The sequence below is a fragment of the Sebastes umbrosus genome, chromosome 17 (assembly GCF_015220745.1).
Source record: "Sebastes umbrosus isolate fSebUmb1 chromosome 17, fSebUmb1.pri, whole genome shotgun sequence".
NCBI classification, from domain to species: Eukaryota; Metazoa; Chordata; class Actinopteri; order Perciformes; family Sebastidae; genus Sebastes; species Sebastes umbrosus.
In genome coordinates, this window is record NC_051285.1 from 2,971,733 (window position 1) to 2,993,999 (window position 22,267).

At 41.6% G+C, this 22,267-nt stretch overlaps 1 protein-coding gene across 2 annotated transcripts in view; it reads left to right on the forward strand.

Annotated features, from left to right (window-relative positions):
- LOC119476275 (polypeptide N-acetylgalactosaminyltransferase 10-like) overlaps positions 1-22,267 on the forward strand; it is a 65,958-nt gene that overhangs the window by 24,753 nt on the left and 18,938 nt on the right. For both annotated transcript variants that reach the window (XM_037749653.1, XM_037749654.1), the window contains exon 5: positions 20,904-21,089. In XM_037749653.1, the coding sequence (XP_037605581.1) occupies positions 20,904-21,089 (186 nt within the window). The remainder of the gene's footprint in view (positions 1-20,903; positions 21,090-22,267) is intronic.

A 22,267-nucleotide genomic window follows, 5' to 3' on the forward strand; every position in this document is an offset into this window, starting at 1 on the left:
GCCTGCCACAAGACTCTACGACAAACGGTTCATGAGTTATGAAAGGGGGCGTGGCTGACGTCTTGGGACAGGGCTATGAGTGCATTTTTGCATGTAAATGTCCTGAAGACTGGACCCTTATCATGTCCAAGAAATTTGGGGCAGATCGGACTATGTACAGTGGAGTTACAACAACTTCCTGTTTCATGGCGAATGGCTCAAAATGGTCGCCACGCCACGGTCAGGTCGTTCAGTGAAAACTCACCATTTGAATAACTTTTAATCCTTAAAGTCTTAAGATGGTCTTGACCAAATTTCAAGTCGATCTGATGAAATCTGTATGAAGAGTTCGTTAAAGTACACGGCCTATAAAACGCCAAAAATGGGCGAAAATGGGCAAAAATTGCACATTAAATTCAAAATGGCTAACTTCCTGTTGAGTTTTGCGTATACCTCCAAGAGGCTTTTTTGTGCGTCTCTACATGTTACATCTGTCTGCCAAATTTCATACATGTAGGTGAAACCGGAATTTTTCACCGCGTCTGATAAGTGTGCAAAGTTTAACAACTTTTCGAGCATGTTAAGGTCCTCAAAAAGGTGATTCATTTGAGAAAAGAAAAAGAAAAAGATAATAAGAAACACTACAGTTTCAATAGGGCCTTGTTTGTCGGTTCTCGGGCCCTAATAAGTGAACGCTGACCTTTAGGTTTCACGTGGGACACAAACAGCAGTCTACTGGGTAAAAGTCTTCTTTGGTTGACCCATCCTCTACCCCTCCAGCAACCTCCTCCCTACACAGACGTCTGCTGACTATCATTAGAAAACATATTTGTTATACGTCAAAAACAAACGTTATCTCCTCTAAATGTAATTCACAATGCAGTCGTCGTCGTACGGGAACATACTTTTTAGGAAACAGGGTTGGTAGCACACATCTGTTTAGCAGCATGTCTCTTGTGAGCTGAGGACTGCAGTAATTGGTCATTTAATGATGGCTGCCCAATTTCCACAGGATTGATGAAAGTATAATTGTATATTACTAAACAAAAGACTGCTCTGCTACAGTGTGTACCGCTCCGGTCCACTCTGTTCAGCATGTGTGGCTTTGCTTTTATTAGAGTGTCTCCGGCTCCTCAGCAGCTCTTCGCAGTAAACATCTCCTTTCCATTGTTGCATAGCTTTGTGTGTGTGTGTGTGTGTGTATGTGCGTGCACCTGTCTGTGTTATTTTCTCTTTCACTCTCCCTTCACCAGCCCCTCTTAAGAAAGTGTTTAATTCCTTGTTAATTAGTGCTCTCTGTCACGGTCCCTCGTTGAAGGATGTGTTTACCTCTCGTCTCCACGGTAATGAGATGTTCCGCTGCCTTCAGACTCATTTAGAGGTTAACACCCATCAGAGCTCAGAGACCGAACCCTCCCACTGCTGCCGCTGAGTGGAGTGGAAACAATAAATGGGCAAAGTAGTACTACGATAGTGTAGTATTTTTTTTAAGAAATAGTTTGAGGCGGAGTGATACAGAAATTCAATAAGTTTGCAATACAAGGAGTACCTGCACACTTGAATTACAGCTCTCTTTAATTGTATTAATGACCAAATACAGGTCTTTGGGAAGGAAATAAGGGATGTGGGGACATGACCAGTGACATCATAATCGTTTATTTGCTTGTCAAGATATCCTTGTCATAAGGAAAATAACATAAAATAAAGAAAAAAACAATAATATGAATAGACAAACAAGGACAAAGGAGTCTCATAAGCTATATTTTTGGCACATTTAATCAAAATAAATCATGACAAACATCCAATAAAGCAAACTTTTAATTTAGGATTCAGACGAAGAAAACCTTCTTTTCCAACACAATCTCATCCTAACTCGTCACATACCGCCGCTTTGTCTCGCCCCTAGGTTTAGGCAACAAAACCACTATAGGTTTAGGATAGAACTGCATGCTTGGGCTTAAAACTATCACGTTTGTATGGTGAAAACAACACTGAACGTTGTGAACACAGGACACGAACAAACAGCTGATTTTAACGTGATGCACAGGACACGAACAGCGGTCTCCTGAATGAAAGCCCTGTGTTTGTTGGACCCATCCACCTCGCCTTCCGCCTACCCGATGTGTGTCTTTTTGCTCTTTAAACTACGTCACCAACCTCCCCGTGCACTTTATTGGAACGTTTACTGCTGCTGCGGATCGGCTTACATTGTAGTTAATGTAACGCCCGGTGCTAAAGTGTGCTTTTCTGTGGCGGTACCGAACTCTGACGGCCGTGACAACGCCTCTGTATTTCACGCCCTGGGAATGAGAACGGGCTGTCTCCTCCCTTCCCTTCCACCCTCAGACGTCCCTGTGTGAGTGGGAAGTGAAGAACAAGTCAGTGGTGTGAAATTAGCCGGGAACCCAGGATGATTCTGGGCCCCTCTGTCCTCAGGATGGATGGAAGAACATTACACAGCTGCAGGGAAGGGATTTAACCTCTGCAGGCCGTCTGCTCTAACACCCCCCTCGCACTGCCACTGTCCTTTGATAAGAAATGAGTCGGGCTGTAATTAAGGCTTTAGAGACCCGAGGACAAAGTGAACTTCAATCGGCTCTGGTCTCCGGTTGAGTGGCCGGTGTTACAATGTCGGAGAGAATAACCCTGGACAGTTTCTGTGCAGAATACCACAAATCAATGCTCAGCGTTGAACCCCTTGCATAATAAATCAGGGAGCAAGTGCATTATAGAGGAGAGAAAAAGTGATTTATTATAAAGTGTGGTTCAGCCTTCCAGTGTGGTGCTTTAATTCCTGGTTCACACATTAATTCACCTAGCTGAGAAATCATTTTCTGTAAGAATGTGGTGGAAAAAGCAGCAACATGAGTGTGTCTGTATTTGCATTCGCGGCTTACTTGACTATAATTCAATGCTTAAAGATTTTTTTTTCCAAAGTTAAAGGAGTGTTGGCTTCAGGTTGGGAACACAGCCCATACAAATAATCTAAATGGATTTTTAGTCTATGAACTTAAAATATCGAAACAAACAAAAGAACTCCTCGAAACATAAATCACTTGTCAACAAAAGGCTGCCCAAACTACATCTAGTAGTAAAATAAAATACAATTTGCATACACACAATGGCATGTTGACTTGTTTGAAGTGGAAATAAGAGAGCATGAAGGCACTTCAAAGCTCCTGGTGCACCCACACAGGTGTTTTGACTCATTCGGTCTGATTAGAGCTCATCTCAGGTCAGTTTGAGGCGTGTACAGACTGTGTTTGACTGACATCTCTTTGACTCTTTTGTTAGCTTTTTGACAGCTGTTAGCATGGGACAAATTACACCTTTATCATTGAAAAGGAGGAATCCGGAGGCCTCACGTACATCCCAGCATAGTTGTGTCACCTTCAACCTGAGCAGAATTGTAATCAGCCAGAAGAACTGATAACACCTGTGGGGGTGTGCAGTGAGTTTAAGGACAGCACACCAGGAACCACTGAGGCAATCACTCAAACACAACACCGTATCCACAGGGAGAGAGAAAGAGAGAGAGAGAGATCCACATTCACATTGAATACCCAAGTTTAATACGTCAATGAGACCTAACAGGTTATGGAAGTTAATGTGTGCCACTTCTGAAATGTTTATTAGTGGTAGTATTATGTAGAGACAGAAGACCTCTAACCAATTGGAGGCAACTCATCAGAAAACACTGACCTCACATTCTAAATGTGTTTGTGTTTTTTAAATAAATCAATTCAATAATTAATTCATTTTGTAGACAGTTATACATTAATTTGGTTTAGATAGTTGCTGGTCTTTTATCATTAGAGTGCAATGTTTGTGAACTTCTAAAAGAACTGTTGTATTTATGGTATTGTGTGTTGTTGTTTCAAGACTCTCAGGCCTTTCTAATGTCAAATACCAACGTTTTGTCACAGCTGTTGGGGTCTGATAGTCTGGTGACGTAGTTTAAAGACCAATTACTCCACTTAGGGCGGGTCAGAGTGGAGGATGGACGTATCAAACAAACACAGGACCACCAAGGGAGCCACTATTCGTGTCACATGTGAAACCAAAACTTGACTATTTTAAGTTATGTTAACTTATTGTAACTCAGACGACAATCTTTTCCTAAACCTAACCGAGTAGTTTTGTTGCCTAAACAGTTTTTGATGAATTCATAACGTTAACCACGTGGTCACTGCATCCATAGTTGAGCATTGTAGTTTGACGCATAGGGCTACTCAGTGTGTTAGACAACGACGCCAAGGGGTCCTGACCAAAACGTCCGTATGTGATGAGTTGAGAAAGAGAACGGGTTGGGAAGTCCCGACAGCTCGTTTAAAAGGCACCATTTTTAAATACCGGATGTGTGACTAAGAAAAATCTGTAATGCCAATGTACCGTGTTAATATGAAGGAATTTTCTTTATCGATTGTTCACAGGAGTTTTAGCCTTATTTTTAAATACGCATTGCATTGTGGGAACAAGAACCTCCGCTAGCGTGAAATTAGGGAGAGGCAGAGACCATCGCGCACGGCAAAGTTTAGTTCGGATGTGGAGAAACCTTTCTCACACTTCTGTGGTAAAGAAAATCACCAATTAAGGTCTAATCAAAATGATTTATGTTAAGGACTTAACGTTAGCTCAGTGTTGTTTTAGTTGGAAAGCTATTTTGTTGTTTAGTTCAGCTGTTGTCGACCGTTAACGTTACCGGATACGCCAGGAATATTTTGCTGACTTATTTTGAGACTATCGCAAGTTTGGTATCGTAATTTACGTTTTACCAATGTTTATATTTTAGACTTCAGTGGACGTGAGGTAGAGTTAGCCCCAGTTTTAGCCTCAGGAGGTCCGCAGAGACTGATAGGTAACGTACAAATGCTAGTGTCTGTTTTCCCTCCAGAATGTAAAGGTTGGGTCTGTTATTTGGCTCGATACGGAGGATATACTGTAAATCAACAGAAATTTCCATTTTAGGGTTGACGAAATGTCCGTAAACTTAACAGAAAATGTCCTGGTAATTTTCTGCCAGGACATTATCTGTTTTTCTACAGATTTCTTTACTTAGAGTGTAGCATCTCGACCTGCTTTATAATCAAAAAAAGACATGGATATCTCACTTTCTACATTATGGGACCTTTAAATTACAAATTACGCATTTACGTTTTGGCAATTCATTGAGTGGGTGCAAAGGATATTGAGCTCATTCCCACACGGCCAAACTTCTGTCACTCCAGGGGTGGGAAATCTAACAATAGATACAGTTTACCAGCTGTTTTAAGCCAACAAGTACAAATGTTACTAATCAGACAAAATCAAATCCAAGAAAAAATGTGTCAGAAATGACTGTATCTCCAGATTTAGGTAATAAGCCAGTAATTTGTAATAAAGCTGTCTTAATACAACCGTTTGTTCATGTTGTACGGTGCTGTGCGGAGACTTCCTCTTTACTGCGAGTTGAAATAAAATGTGATTATTCTTAAGCAGTTCATGATCTAATTCTTATTCACAAAACGGAATCAATCTGTGTGAGTCATTAACGGCCCGGCCCACCCTGACAAAGGTACTTCTCCTTTCATAACACACACACACAGATGGGAAGAAACCCTCCCAATCAGTTCTGCTGACGCGGAGTTACCTCGCTCTGCTTAACAGCATCTACAGAGCCTACAGTCATACTAATGGCCTGTTATATTTATAACTTCATTATGTGCCAGAACTGCTTGTAACAGTTATCCTGGGGCAAATTAACTTATGATGAGGCAGGTTTTTTTTTTTTTTTTTTAACATTGTGACGTTTGCCCGTAAGGTGAGTTAGAATACACATGTTGTAATTATAGAAATGACCTCCAGTTTTATTAATGTGGTCGTTAAAGGATCCCTCCAGTGTTGCTGAATGGTAGCATCATTTTCCATAGCAGCCTTTCTCTCTCTACAGTTATCAACCTGCTGTGGACGTTTGAAGCTGCTTATACATAGTTAGCTAAAATGAAACAGCCGCTCTCCTCCCATTTATGTCACTATAGTCATTCAAATCTCTGAGGTTTCATACCTAAACTTCGGAGATGTTTAGTAATAGCCCTCAGTCATCAACAGATATAGTGATAATGAAAATAATTATTTATTGCAGCCCTATTTTGAACTTTTCAGCCCAACAAGCCCTAATGCTGTTAAACTACTCATTGAATCTAGGCATAAGGTTTATATGAGAAACATTCATAGCATACATTGATAAGGTGTTTCACCCATAACATCCTTCAGTTGAGGACTCAAGAGGCTCTCGATGCGTCATGCCTCATCCAGCAAGCTACATCTTTCTTTCCCTTTCTGTCGATGCCAAACGGTGTCAGCAATCACCATATTGATGCTGCGGTCGACCCGCTGCGCCGCCAAGCTTGCTATCCTTTATTTTTTGCAGTCCTGCACCAGAGGCCAAAGCTTTGAGGCTTCACAGCCCTCCTCCCATGGCGCAGCAAGTTCCAGCAGAATGCTTTTGTCATCTTCTGAGGATCACGACACGTTGTCGGATCATAGAGAGTTGTCGGCGAAGACCATCTCTTTGCATCTGAAAAAAATTGTCACTTTTTTTTGCCCCTCTTGCTTTAATGATCTGGCTAATGGCAACAAGACCATCAAAATGCAAATCCTTTAATGCATGTATTTATAACGCCTACATTACAGGTGATGTTAACATGCAAAAGAGGATAATGTACAAAAACAGTGTTGGTATAAACCATTTCAAAGTTTTCCAATCAACAGATTTTTAAAGAATAAAACCAAATGTCTGAGTGGCTCCCAGGAGACGTGCACTAACTCCATGTTTAGCCGCCATCTGTTTCACAGAAGCCACAGACAAATGTTTGTCAGGTGGCAGTGATTTTGAAGAGGTATCATAGCAACAAGATGGGGAAACTGGCTGTGGGACTAACCTCTTGTCCTTTCATTCATTGAACCATGCACCTGTCTATTCATACCTGGCCCTTTTTTTTGTTTTTTTTACTTTAGCCGACCCGTTCTCACTCGCAACTCGTCAAATACTGCAGCTTGGTATTAGCCCCTTGGCATCTGATACCAACACATCGTGCTTTCAACTAACTCCGATATAAACACGCCGTTATCAGACGCTCAGAGCAGCTGATGTAGTATAACGAGCATGATAGTCTGTGTTTGGTGGGCGGGAGGGTGGTAGATGGGTCAAACAAACACAGGACTTTCACCCAGGTGACCACTGTTTATGTCCTGTGCGAAACTAAAAGTCAATGTTGACTTATTTTGTTTTCACTCAACTAATCAAACAGAATGTATGGGAAATCAAGTTTCATCTTGTGTCACTGCCATTTCCTGTCCTTGGTTGTGATTAGATTCTCAAACCGGTTTCTTTCTTTAGTTAGATGGGGACTGGAAATTGTCTCATTATGCTTATTTGGTACTATCCATGCTGGAATGGTGTTTTTCTCGCCTTTTCAAATTACCAAAATGTAACTGTTTTCCACTAAAAAGAAGATTTCCATGAAATTACCCCCTGCTGTCAAATGGTATAAAATCAGGAGGAAGCATCTTCATTTTCCTTTTTATGCTCTTAATTTTCACACTGCGGCAGATTCCACATTTTGCACTGAAGCGTCTGCCCTCTTTCTCCTACACGCCATGGCCCTTCGGTCTTGTTAATAAATAATTGTTAGTAAATAATAAAACCCATTCAGACCTTCACTACACCGTCTCCTTTTCTCTAGGTTTTTACAATTTGTTCATATTTCCTTTAATTACAAAATTTCAGTTGACTATGTGATCTCATCGCTACTCGTTTTGCCTATTATCTTGACGTAGAAGTTTTGCACGTGGTTAACATTGTGAAATGGTCACAGTTAGGTTTAGGCAACTACTTTGTTAGGTTTAGGAAAAAGATCATTGGTTGGGTTTATCATCATGGGACATAACGTCGTCAGTACTTTTGTGTTTCACACAGGATATGAACAGCAGTCTCCTGGGTGAAAGTCCTGTTTTTGTTTTTCCCATCCACCACCCCTCCCTCCGGCACTCAGAGGACTCTGCCTCTCTGTTTATCCCTCGCTCTGCCTCTCTCTCACCCTCTCTCTGTTACCACATGTGACCAGCTGAGGCAGCTCTGATTTACAGTCAGCAGCTCAAGCGTGACACTGAGCTACAGACAGTGAGCAAGTGTTGCTATCAGAGTTGACAACAGCTCTTTTATATCTCCTCATTTCTTCGCTCCTCCACTATTATACAGCATGAGTCCTTAGAAATTGTGAAATATCTAAATTTAAACCCTAGTACAGTATGTAAACTATTTTCCTGTCTGCTGTTACTCTGGATCTGTCATACATTAATTCCCTCCAAAAAAGCAGCAGAAAATAAAAGAATCACACTGGATTTGGCGATATTTTACTTAAACCTCTGCACTGCATTGAAATTGTCTTTACAGCACTTTTGGAGCTTATTATACTGCTAATTTAGGGCGTATTCACACCTGCCTTGTTTACTTCGGTTGAATCAAACCCTGGAGTGTTTACCCTCTCGGTGCGGTTCGTTTTGGGCACGTGTGAACACAGCAATCGCACTCGGGTGCAGCACCAAAACAAGCGAACCTTCTTGAAGGGGCGGTCTCGGTTCGCTTCCAAAGAAAATACGGTACGGTTCGGTATGCTTCATTTGTGGTGAGAACATGATCCGACCTCGATCCAGCCCAACTGGAGAAAGCATTGCACCTTTTTTGGTTTAAACCAGCTCCAGTAGCGAGCTGTGCTGTGCATGTCAACACCAGACAACATTACTGCAAAAGAGCCAACGCTTGCCCTCGCTATTCACATGGATGGATCTACAGAAATATTTTTTGGCCGATGAGAATGTCACAGTTAAGGAGGGTTAAATAACGCCTCCCCCTCCGTCCTCCGTCCTCCGTACGTCTTGATATGCGACTTCGGCAACTCAAGTGCATCAATACATTGATTTCTGCGCCTCATTTTCAAACTGTATCATTTGCCTTGAGTGAAAAATTGCTACGAGGTAAAAAAAAGATGACCAGGGCCAAGATCGAGTAGTTGTCCCTCCATTGTTGCATTCTGGAAGTCTGCTCTTATGCACGAACCAAACTCGAGGCAATATGCAGCATGGTAACACTTGGTCCCTGATTAGGACCAGAGCAAACAAACTACAGGTGTGAAAACGCCCTCAACAGTGTTTTGGTTAGACTCTAACAAATGAGAGAAACCTCTTGTGTTCATGCAGATACTGAATGTATTTTCCAGATGTCGTCATATAGATTATTTTTTCTTGTTGATCAGCCACTCCTTGTTTAGATTAAATATGTAATGTGTCATATCATATGACGTGTTAGCCACACTTATCCTAACCTCAACCCTAATATCATCACATCATCAACAAAGGTATGAGTCAGAATTATTGTCATATATCGCCTAACTCTACTAATGTGATTATAATAGCAAAGTGATGCCCGTAGCTTCCCTGCTGCTGTGTAAAGACGGTCACACTGGGTAAACGGTTGCATGTGTGTCTGGCAGCTTAGCGTTGGTGGATGAGCATGAGCAATGAATTCTGCTGCTGGAGCCCAAGTCATTTCACGGATTTATGGCCAGACGGGGCACGGAAAGTAGCTGTAACGTGTCACATACGGAAACAGAAAAGAATAGAAAGCTGCCTCCTTCCTCTCCACATTGCAGGGAAGAGAAAATAGTGCATGTGAGGCGAGGAGAAGGAACGCTGTATGTAAGTGCAGAGTGTGTGCGTTACAGCGTTACAGTTGATGTGCCTGTGTGCCGGAGCCTCATATGTTCCATCAGCTTTTCTTGGGATCAGATCAACAAAGCTCCTAAATCTGACTCATAGATCCGCCAGAATCCGTTCAGTCACTGCAGGATTCATATTGTCAAGCCTTACCTCTGCTCCCAATCCCTACTGCTGTTGAAAAAAAATCATCCAGTGGGGAATACTCCACCAAAAACGTGGGTGGAAATGTCAAATGCTCACCCATTGTAGCCTTGAAATTGGGTTCTAACATGTTTGTAGCTCGCTCCTCCATGGTGGACAGAAGCTGTAGTCACCTTGGATTCAGAGCAGTTACAATTGATTCCAATTGGGAATTTTTCAAGGAGAAAAAGTACCAAAACACCCATAGAAACTTCTCACTCCCTTTGTATGTTTAGTAAGTTGCAAATGTTAAATTAAAGAAATGCCTTTAGACTGACTGAAGAAGGAAGGACAACAATCGCAGTCATAGCGGCCGCAACTAATGCATGAGCTAATGCAAAACGCGAAGCATTAAGTAGTAGTAAGATGGAGCTCAGAAATGGAAAACCAACTGGTTGATTTGTGGCAACAACGCAAGTGTTTCATCCACTCATCCTTTGTGAATCTTCAGTACAAAGTAACAAATAACATCGCCAATTCTTCCTGCCCGTCGTCCACAATGTTTGTTTACACTAAAGTCACTGTTTGATCGCAAGAGAGATTTTGCAAGATTTCCGTTTGTTTAGTCAGGACTCTTGTCATCTGTTAGTGTGTGGTGTGCTGTTTTGGCCAAATTGTTGCTCACCACACACGATAGGAACAAAACTTTACATAACATGTTGCTATGTGTGGGCTCTCTCACATTTTCTACATCTGTTAGGGTTTGAATAACCCTTCAGTGTGGGCCAGCCTTGAGCTACTTGCTTGACAGCTGTGAGCAGTAGGCGATTTGTTAGTTTTTTTAACAGGGGGCACGGTTCATTTCATTCACCCCACGACTAGCGAACCGCCCTATGAACGATTCTTTTGGTTCTTATTTGGCTTTATAATTTAGAGAACATTATAGATCCAAGACGACACTGACAGAACGGCGGGACTCAGAGAGAAAAATTCACAATAACGAATCCGTCTGCTACTTCAACACCATGGATTGATCAATACACAGCACAGTTAGGCTGCTGATATTTTCGGGGCCATGGATTCTAACTTGCTCAAACCTCAGTGAGATAAAGGGTCAATGCTTCATGCAGACTAGACTAACATATTCAACTACACACCCCCGCAGCCCCTGCACTCTCTCTTGCATGCATTTAGGTAATTTTGCTAACAATGGGGATGGCATTCCTCCTCAAATTGCCTACTGACTGTGATTACTAACAATAGCCATGTTCATTGTTTCCATCATGATGATAATTTTGGGGGGAGTTTCTTTGGAGGGAGGCCTGAAGGGACGGACTGTCAGTGATGGACTGTGCCGACTTGGAGCTGGTGCTGCTATCTACTTTCATTGGAAAAGAGTTGGCAACCTTTAATAATAATTTTAAAAATCTAGCATAGTTTCTCAAGATTACCAACCCTAGCTTGAAACCACATTTGTAGTATTGTATTGTTAAGTTGTTTCTTTTGTCAGACACATCGCCACCACATTCTCACATCCAGGATTTTGATACCACATGAACACTCACTTTGGGACTTTAAAGTTGAATGAAGTGATCTTCAATTAAATCAAGTTAACAAAAAAAAGCATTGTTCACATCCATAGCTGCGGGGGAGTGTTATGCATATTCACACCTTGACACCTGGGAGCCGGCCAGTATACCGTCACAGCCTGAATCTGCTGGCACATAAACAGCACCAGTAGAGCAGTTTGGGGCTGAAAGCTTTGTTCACGAGTCTGACAGGAGTTAATGATGCAGGGGAAGGTGTTATTCATTCATTTCCCTTGGCCATATGTCACAGCGGGGTTTCCAAAGGGGTGAAGTGAGTTGCCAAGTAGTTGGTTTGTTTTTAATCTACTATTCTCTGAACAGTATGGAGCAATGTTCAGTCTGAAAAACACATTGCATTTCTCAATTCCGAGCTGAAGCCTATATTGAATAAGTCTGTGTTAACTTTTCTCCAAATGGTGCTGCCAAGTATACTTGAATATATAACAGTGATTCACTGGTTCCTTTTCTTTTACTCTTGCATATTTCATAAACAATATTAAGGGATCATACTGGTGCATTTTGATTGTTTTATCCCATGTACCACTGCACTTCATTTTAATTATTTGCTGCAGGCTGTTATGTGATTATAGCTGACAGCTGATATTACTCTGTGGTGTGTTTACATGCTATTGGAAGCTCCAGTGTCTTTGTTCTATTCTGGCCACTGTTGGGTTTTTTCTGTATTTTTCTTTGTATTATTTATTAAACAAGTCTAAAGCAAAGTGGTCTCCGCACATGACTCAGATGACAGGACTAGACCAATTAACAATTTTATTTGCACTGTACTTAAAGGTCCACTGTGTAGGATCTGACTATATCTAGCATGTTGGAGAGCTACGGTGGCCGACGCAAAAACGTGAACGGCCCTCTCTAGAGCAATTGTTGTTAAGAGTTAACGTAGGTCATTTTCTAGCAGAGCCAGTGTTTAAAGTGTGTGTGTACGTGGGAAGTGAGTGGTGAAGCAAGAGAGAGAGAGCAGCGGCAACTGGAGCGTAATCGACTCTTGCTCAAGCAGGAAAAGGTTAACAGAGTTTGGTTTGTCCAATTTACGCTGATCAAAACGTTGCTTCAGTAGAAAGCATAGCAGTAAAACCAATAGCTGAGCCAAACGTTCAATCCAGGTTCTTCTTTAACCACGGTGGAGTGTTAGATTCATGTGAAAACTCTCCTTTATGTTTGCCCACTTCAGAGGCTGTAAACAAGACACTTTATTCTATTATTTTGTTGCTTTTGTCAATAAGATTGTTTTTTATTCAGAATGAAAAAGCCCTGTGTTATGTGATCACATCCGGTAACAGAGCCTGTATTTACTCATCGCGACTGCGATGGAACAAGAACGCTATCAGCTACCCTTTGATGGAAACCTGCCATTGGCAGATTGATTTATCACTTTCCTATTTCTGCTCCCCAGCGGGATCAGTTGAGCAAATGGCTGCGACACTTCATTTCAAATAAGAAGGGCTCTGCTGCACGCTTGCTCTTATGCAGAGTGACTTTTGATGTATTTCCAGGCAGATGTAGAGGCAGTTTGGCGGTCAGACAGTGTGGCTCCCAGCAGGTGTCGGCACAACCTGGAGCAGCCACAGGCTCTACTGCTAATTGTGCAGAAATACTGTATGTCTCACATTTTGTGTGCATTTCCATTGTGTTCAGAAGGAGAATGATTAGAACCTCTGCCAGTGCTGGTGCACGGCGCTGCCAACCGCAACTACTTGTGGACTGAATCCAGAGATATTGTTGTGTCTTATTTGCTCTGACGATGAAGATAAAGTAGTGAAAAAGCAAGAGCCAATTTCAAAATGAAATACTGAAAAATGAAAAAGTCAAACAATTTTTTTGTCAGAATGGCCACAACATCAAGAAGATACTGTTGTTTACTGCCATTGAGTTTGCTTTTACACCACACTGTGAGTACAACATAGATGAATGCCACAAATGGAGTCTGAGGGGCTGAGATGTGTGTCAGATCTCTGCCATGCTTGAGACAATTTTTCCTGGGAGTGTCTGTATTTATCTTAGTTTTTAGAGGCTTCGAAATATGGTTTCTTGTGTTGTGTCCATGTGGGTTTAGTTTAAAAACATAGATTTTTTATGTACTGGTTTCCTTTTTTTATTGATTTATCCGGATTGTATTTGGGTACTCGTTGTTAGGATCCTACTTTGTGCAATTTCCTTCTGGATTGCAAGCTACTGAACACAACTCAGAACAACAAATAATACTGGATAATTTCCTAAAACCTGCTGGCTTAATTTTCTGACTTTTTCAAATGATCAGATTTCTGAAGGTGGCACCAGACGTAACGTCATACACTCATTTAAATCAGAGGGTTCATCCTATGTGGATTATTCCTGTTTTTTTAGTGCATTTCATTGTGATCTGTTTATTTGAGAGATAGTATGAGATATGCCATTTGTGAAGTTGATAGTTTGGCTTGAAATGAGCTCTACAGGAAAGTCCCTGGAGTGTCTAAAATGTAAAGGGTTCAACCTCTGGAGATGACCATTACATTTTGAAATTTGTGTTTGTACAATTGGAAATTTTGGCTTGATAGTGGCTCAGGAGGAAAAGTAATCAAAGCGCTAAAGCCATTAGGATGCATCCTCTGGAGACCAAGAATGTCCACGGCAAGTTTCATGTACATTTTCCGTGATATCTTGTAAAAGACATATTTTTGATTGTGGACAAATGTCGATCTGGTGGTGGTAGATGAAATGTAAGGGGTCACCTCATCAGGAGTCATCCTCTGTGGACCATGAATATTCACAGTAATTGTCATAGCAATCTGGCCAGTAATTGTAAAGATAGAACATCTTGCTCTGGAGCAAAGTGTTTGTGATTGATGGACGAACTTGCGTATAAATAAATAAAAATACCTACTGTAAACACAGTTTCTACCAGGTACGTAATGGACTGATTTAGTTTCAGGACAGTTTTATTAATGATTAAGTTGCTTTGGCTGCCTGAGAAAGCTGCTGTCAGCAGCGCAGAGCTACTTTGAACAGTCTTATCAACACCAGCAGCCAAACCATCGACACAATGAGAGCGGAGAGAGGATGTGGCATTGATGAGGAGATAAGAGACGATTTGTGGAACGGACTGCGATGGAAGCAAAGAACGGAGCAACAGAGAGAGGCAGCAGAGCAGAGAGACTGAACAAAGTTCAGCATGTTTATTCATTCATGCCCAGTGTGTGTGTGTGTGTGTGTGTGTGTGTGTGTGTGTGTGTCTGTCTGTGTATGTTACTGAGGGTGTAGGGAGATAATGAGATAATGGTGCTCAGTGAAGTGTGACGGAGAGACGAGGGAGAGAGTGATATGAAGAGGGAGGTTGAGAGGGAGACAGACGACAGAGGACAAAAGGAGCTAATTAAGTGTTGCCATTTAGAGATGTTGAGCCTTCAGAGGGAGCTGATCGATTCAAACTCTTTCTGAAGGGGAGCGGATCAGACGAGTCACGTTTTCTCTGTGTGAGGACAAAATAAATGTTGTCTTCTGTAGCTTTGGCGATGTAGTTATCGGCTTCTGCGTTAGAAAATGTCATCTGGAGCTTCATTTAAAAGCCACTGAGCAAATTCACATGTCTCTGATCAGAACTCCAGTGCACTAATGGGTACGAGGATGTCCAGTTAAATTTTTTTCAGTGAACTTTGATTTTATCCATGTCCACCACAATCATTGCAAAAATGGGATGAGACTGAATTTGAATTTATGTGAGGAGTGAAGTCAGCACTTGCATAGACCCACCGGTATAAGATTGACCCATAGTGATACCAGACACACCTGTGGAAAATAGTGTTTGCATTCTCAATTATAAATGCATTCAGTGGTTTGTAATAGAGGACCTATAGTCATACTGTATTAGTGCCGGAGTAGTATACAATATACTGTCTCATACAACAAAACTGCATTGTGAATTACGTTTCCAGGGAAATACATTTTGTCTCTGATTTGTTTTTTACGTATCACAAATATGTTTGTAATGATAGTCCACGGAAATCAGAGTTCCCATCCCGATCCCAACACAAGGCTTTCGTCCAGGAGACCGCTATTGGTGTCCCCGTGTGAAATTCAAATAGAAAACCAGCCCGGCTCCTGGCTGTTTCAAGGTTAAGATACAGCACACACACTTCTCAAGTCAACAAAGGCAGACAAAGATGTGTTCATCAGTACATTGGGATCAGATAGAAAAAAAAGAAGTCACTGAGGTTGCAGGTTCAACCTCTCACCCTTGACAGTTTTAAGTATTTCTTCCTCTACGGTTCATTATTCCTTGTTTTTGTTCTTTGTTCAATGTTTTTTTCACTCATGCATATTTATTTGATGTGCGGTTTTAGAAAGAGCGTATATTTAGAAAATCAGCGAACAATAGGGATTTAATTATCTCTACTGGTCTGAACTCTGGAGTTCAAACTTAGCATAGATACAATCTATCAGTGAAACTCTGTTATAGAGCTACAATTCGGAGATCTACTCAGGGGTAGCGTCTCTGGGTGGAAAACCTTTTAAAGGTTAAGAAACACAATCCACAATATTTTCACCATCCACAACGACTGCTTAGTTTGGACCTTCACATGTTTATTTAGACATGCATCAAGACATATTTTAATGCTTTTCTTTGTTTCTTCTCCCCTATAGTCTCTCTGTTCCTCTACTTCACAATATCATCCTAAATGAAAGCATAAGACAAGCCTTCAATTTCTTCAACACCTTTGGCTTATTTAATTTCAATCACACGAACCACAAAACATGATTTAAGAAATGTCTTCATTGTACATCATCATCTGTCCCGGGTTGTGCCCTTGAAAGTGTCTCTCGTCTCCTCTTGCAGGTCTCTTTGTTGGTTTTCCCTGTCTCAATGTTGAACTTAGGATATGGAAGTCTCCAAATTTCTAAAGAATAATGTACAGTAAACCATGTAAGTTGTCTTTTGCCACCTCTGTTTTTCCTGACTTTTAACATCTTGGTTTAACACACTGGACTCTGCCAAGGCTGGTCCTTGTCACGATTGTCTGTTTTTTGATTTTCACAAAGTGAAGGTTGTCGGATTTGGTTTGCCTCAGGATTGCATCTCTACTTTTGCAGATGATGTTGTTCTACTGGCTTCATCGACCTGTAACCTGCAGCACACAATGGAACGTTTTACAGCCGAATATATAGCTGGATTTATACTTGACATAATGAGTTAACGGCAGTCCGTTCTTGTATGCCGTCTTTCCTTTAATTAGAATAAAAAACTGTCAGAGTAAGCAGTGAATTGACCACTTCAGGTTGGGAATGAGTTGCTGCCTCAAGCGAGGGAGTTTGGATATCTCAGTCTTGCAGTAATGTGATGTTACTGGACTGTGCTGGTGAAGGTATTAACGATGAGTTTTATGCGCAAGTATGCTGAAGCTTGACGTCATCGGTTTGTCACGCACCTCCCTAACCTCCCTGTTGCTAACAATGCGGCAAACGCTGACCTACAACATGCTCAATCACTCCCTCGAGAACCCTTTTTTTAACGATAGAAGCACAAATTTGAGCTGCAGCAGGAATTGACAGAGTGTGATGGAGTTCACAAGGGCATTGGAATATTTTTGCTGAGGGAATAAACGAGCAGCTCCAGTCCTTGGTGGCGTGCCAGAGCATCTTGGGATTAATCCACCACCCAGCTCAGTGTGCCACGTTGGATCGCTGTGTCTCAACGATGCTAATTTATTTTTATTTTTTTTATAATGCATTAGCGAGGATGAGATGTTTGTGGTGGAAATGTGTGTGTGTGTCTGTGTGTGTGGGAACCTATAAGATTGTGTTCATTTCATGCAGGAAGCCCACTTGTAATCCCAAACAGCTCATATCACTTTTGTCATTAGTTAATACAGATTAAAGCATTTAATAAATTTTAATGTTGATATATATTTACAAACTTGCATGTCCCATATTGTAAAGGGTGAGATTTTCATGTCTTTTATATTATAAAGCAGGTTTCAGTGCTTTATAAATACTGTTAAACTATCAAAATGCTCAATATACGGAGAAACACACACAGCCCATATTCAGAAATTGCGGACAGACAGTATGAGGATATATTATGAGTCCACACAAGTATAACAAGCTGAGGGACATTTTGCAGTTAAGGTGTTTATGATGTCATGAAAGGCTTGAGTTGACTAACTGCACCTGTAAACACTCCAGTTATCAGGAGTGATTTCAATTCACGGGACATGCATAAAGCTAAAAAACTCACGTTATCAATGACATCTGAAATTAACACAGACACTTTGACAAGTGCCTGAGGCCAACCGCCGTGCCTTTCATCTGCTAACCGCTAATTCATGTTTGAGAACAGCCCCGTGTGAGCAGATGAAAGAAGGCCGGGCCGCTCCAGCACCGTCCACAGGAGGAATAAGTGAGTGACGTACTGCAGGGAGATGAATAAACAGAAAGGGATTGATGGTATATTGGGAGTTGAGGTGGAGTCTAGTCTGTGCTGAATAAATGGCCTGGATTTATATCATCAACCTGGTGTGTGTGATGAGCGATTCATCCCTCTGCTCCACGCTGTGAAATGACCCCGACATCTATGACGCCTCAGCCCTCCAATCTCCTCCGCTTCACATTTTAATAAAGACTAATGTGTTTGCCGACATCAGCTCGCTCTCATTAGCGTGATTAATTGCCTCCTTGCTTTTGGTAAACATTGTGAGCAGTATTCCAATTTATTCAGCGAAAATTAACCAATCATAATTAAATGCTCTGATCTTTCTCCCTCACCTCTCCCCATACAAGCTCTCTTCACACGCAGGGCGAAACGTTCGTTGATTAATTTTGCCTCGCTTCCTGTCATTAGCGGGATGATGTAAGCGTCACTTTGTGTAGGGTGAGCGTTTATAAAGAGCCGGAGTCACTGCTCGTAATGGTCACTTTTTTAATGGGCTGATTTATTGCAGGAGCAAACGGGAGGGCAGCTCGCCTTTTCCACGCAGTTTGGCGCCGACCTTACGGAGCCCTCCCGCCCTTGTTGCAATGTCATACTTTACAGCGTGTAGGTCGGCTGCTGTGCGACGCAATAAACACAGCGACGGAAAAATAAAGATGGTTGACCTTCACTGGGGTCAGAGAGGATCTGTGAAGGAGAGACAGACTTCACATAAATCTGAAAATCGGTGATGGAGGGATTAGATTTGGGATTCGTTTTTGATGGGGTGATATAGAGGAAGACGATAAGAGATAAAAAAAAAAAAATGAGAGTGATGGCTTTAAACAGCATCACAAACACTCAGCTTGAAGGTTGAGGTGACAGTTGGTTATTTGCTGAACTGATTGCGGTATTGAAGTCTTGTTTCAGTGTGCAACACTAAACCTGCATCCTCATGCAGCGCAGTGGACACGGTGTGATTACAAACAGCATCTGAACTGAGTGAGAATGAATGTACATATCCCTGCCAAGAATCATACATGAGGTCGTAACTCAGCCTAACCAGAACACACAGATATCATAGCTCTTTGTAGAGCTAGCAGTGTAATATCCATCAAGGATAAACAACTGTGCCTCCATTACGGTGGCTGAGAAGGGCAACCGTGTTACAATGGCCCAAAAGATTTCCATTGGGAGAAACGTGCTGCAGCTTCAGAAAAGATGTAAATTTGAAGTGCTGGAAAAAGCCAAAACAAATACATTAACAGCGAACATGCTGCAAATACAGAAACAAAGCAAAGTCAAAAACACAACACGAAAACAAATGCAACACAGAAATGCAGCATATTCAGTCAAGTTGACAAGTAGTTCCGCTTCATCCTCTCATCGAAGTTGTAAAAATTGACACCCACTTTGACATAAGGGGGAGGCAAGGCCGTCGAGTAATTTGCAACGCAAGTCGTCTCTTACTCTCGGTCAACTTCAGCCAAGTTAAATCTGCAACTGGCATGAAAGTAGACAAAGTTTCCAACAGATGAAGTTAAAATGTCAACCTTTTAACTTGTCATAGTTTCTCTCTCTCTGCTCTCGTCAACAGGCAGTATTCTGGCTTTTTGTAAAGAATCTGTCAACGTTATAGTTCATGTTTTGACTGCTTCAGGATGATTTCTTTACAAACCGCTGCGGAGCACTCGGGGCTCACGCTGCTATCCTCAAAACAAATATATTTTAATGTTGAAAAAGAAAAATCTAATTTTCACCTCCAAAATACACGAGGGGAGGCTGCAACATCCTCCCTAATTGACACTTGATAGTTTTGCACCATTTTTACAAGAGTATCAAGTTTAACCCTACCGTCAAACCGTACATGGAAAATAACTAATTGCATAAAGCTTTTCATCTGCAAACAGAGAACTGTGTCTCTTCTACCAATGTTTATAACAGTAAATGCTCCGAGAAATTGCGCCGGGAGTGGGGTGATGTGGTTTAAAGAGATAAAAACACACGATAGGCAGGCAGGAGGGGAGGTGGATGGGTCCAACAAACACAGGGCTTTCATCCCAAGACAGTTGTTTGTGTCCCGTGCTTCGCGTTACAATCAGCTTTTCGTTAGTGTCCCGTTTCCTAAACCTAACTATAGTGGTTGTGTTGCCTATTCTTAAAGTGACTCCAAGGGTAACTAGTGGTTTTAATGCCAAGGGGCGTGACAAAGCAGCGCTATGTGACGAGTTGGGATGAGAATGCATTGAATATAACTACCATTCATTACTTTATTCTTTTTTAAAACATGTCCTGCATCAATAAAGCCACACTTTTCTGCAGCTTGTCAGTCTGATTCATTGCCTGTGAGGTTTAATGTTCTGTCTGTCTGCATTGAAAATGTAAAAATCCCACAGGCAGAAAACTGAAGAAAAGTTCTGGTTGAGGTGTATTATGTAAAGGCATTGAGGGACCTGTACGACTTTTGTTGTTTAAAAAGTTCCCCATCCTGAATCTGTCCTTCACCGCTGCTGCAGTATAAGCATCAATCCACTTTCTAGACAACAGCTTATCGTGTGCAGGGTTGCGGGGGGCTGGAGCCTTTCCCAACTGCCAGCATGCAGCGGGCAAGAGGCAAGGTACGCCTTGGACAGGCTGCCAGTCTATCACAGGGTACTGCAGTAACCACTGCACTGCTACACCTATGCTGTAAATACAACTAAACAGACACACTTCAAAGGAAAAGTCCATCCCAAGTTCCTAAAATCAGTTATGTCCCTTTAATTCTGGGTCAACAATGTTGTTTCCTATGTGTGATGCCAGATATTTAGGCTGTTCTTATTCACTGTAGCTATACCTATGAAAAGTAATTCACTATAATTCCTACATAACCCACATAATCATTTTGTATATAATCCATGTAACAGTGAAGGGGGTCGGGGTGGAAGGGTCTGTCTAAAAAACACCATACTTACACCCAAAAGACCGCTGTTCGTGTCCCGTGTGAAACCAGAAGTGACTTATTTGTCAAGTAACTTCTGCACTTCAGTAACGATCATCCTGTATCCCCCCCCTCTATGCAGAGCACCTAAAGGCGGCGCTGGAGGAGTACATGATGCGGATGCCGAAGGTTCGCATCCTGAGGACCAAGAAGAGGGAGGGGCTGATCAGGACTCGCCTGCTGGGAGCCGGCGCCGCTAAAGGGGAAGTCATCACCTTCCTGGACTCCCACTGTGAAGCCAACTCCAACTGGCTGCCTCCACTGCTGGGTGAGGAACACAAACAGTCATATACATTGTTAGCTACATCAAAATCACTGCTAAGATATGTAAGAATGTAAAGTTTATCACAGCTGACTGACATCTTTTTCTCAGCTTTTTCAGCTTCAAACGGGCAGATAAAAGAACAACTTGAATTCATTACCCACAACTTTACAATTAGCGTTACCTACATTAGCAGTAGTTACATTAGCTGTAGGTAACAACTAGTTGCTAAGGTTTGAACCTTCCTTAACTGCAGCTAACTTAAGGCACATTGTCCTTCAGGGGCATTTAATAGTTCAGGCTGTTCTCATACACCGTTCATAGCTATACTTACTAAAAGTAATGCACTGCAATATATTCCACAAAATTAATTTGTATGTTATCCACGTAATTGTGAACCAGGAAGTATAAAGAGCGGCAAACGCTGCGTAGGGAGGAGGTTGGGGTGGATGGGCGGGTCTAAAAACACCTGACTTTTGCCCAGCAGACTGGTGTTCATACCCCGTGTGAAACCAGAAGTCAGCGTTGAATTGTTTGTCATGTAACATCTGAACTTAATATACGCCACTTCCAGAGTTATTTTAACCCAAAACCACAATCTTTTCCTAAAGCTAACTAAGTAGTTTTGTTGTCTAACCCTAACCAAGTTGTTTCCTGTGAAGACGGAAGTTTATTTAAAAAAAAGATTGTATGCATCTAACAAGCGAAAATGTACACATGTTGCTCGACGCTCGTAAGAAAACGCACGAAATTGAGTAATAACTTTTTGTAAGATATCATACGAAGCGTTGCATGAAGATACGTTAAATAGTTTGATTCACAGAAATGAACAAAGCAACAGAGAATGTCAGTTCAATTAATTATAATAGCTTCAATTAATAAATGTTGAACTTCCCATGTTATCTGCACCAAATATCTCTCCTCTTGAAGAAAGCAGACACTCCAGCATGTATTCACAGTCACCGGCAATGTCCTCTTCTTTGTCCGCCTCATACGTTGCCTCACAAAAACACGCAAAAAAGAACCACTTCCACCTGACCATCATGGTTGTTGTCCACCGTCTTCACCTTCTCAAAATGTCCTCACTTAACCAGAAAAAAATTTTCATATTAAAAATGTCCTCTTTCCAAAAGATTTTCATTTTCCAATATGCCCTCTCTTTAAATATAATGTCCTCAATCTCA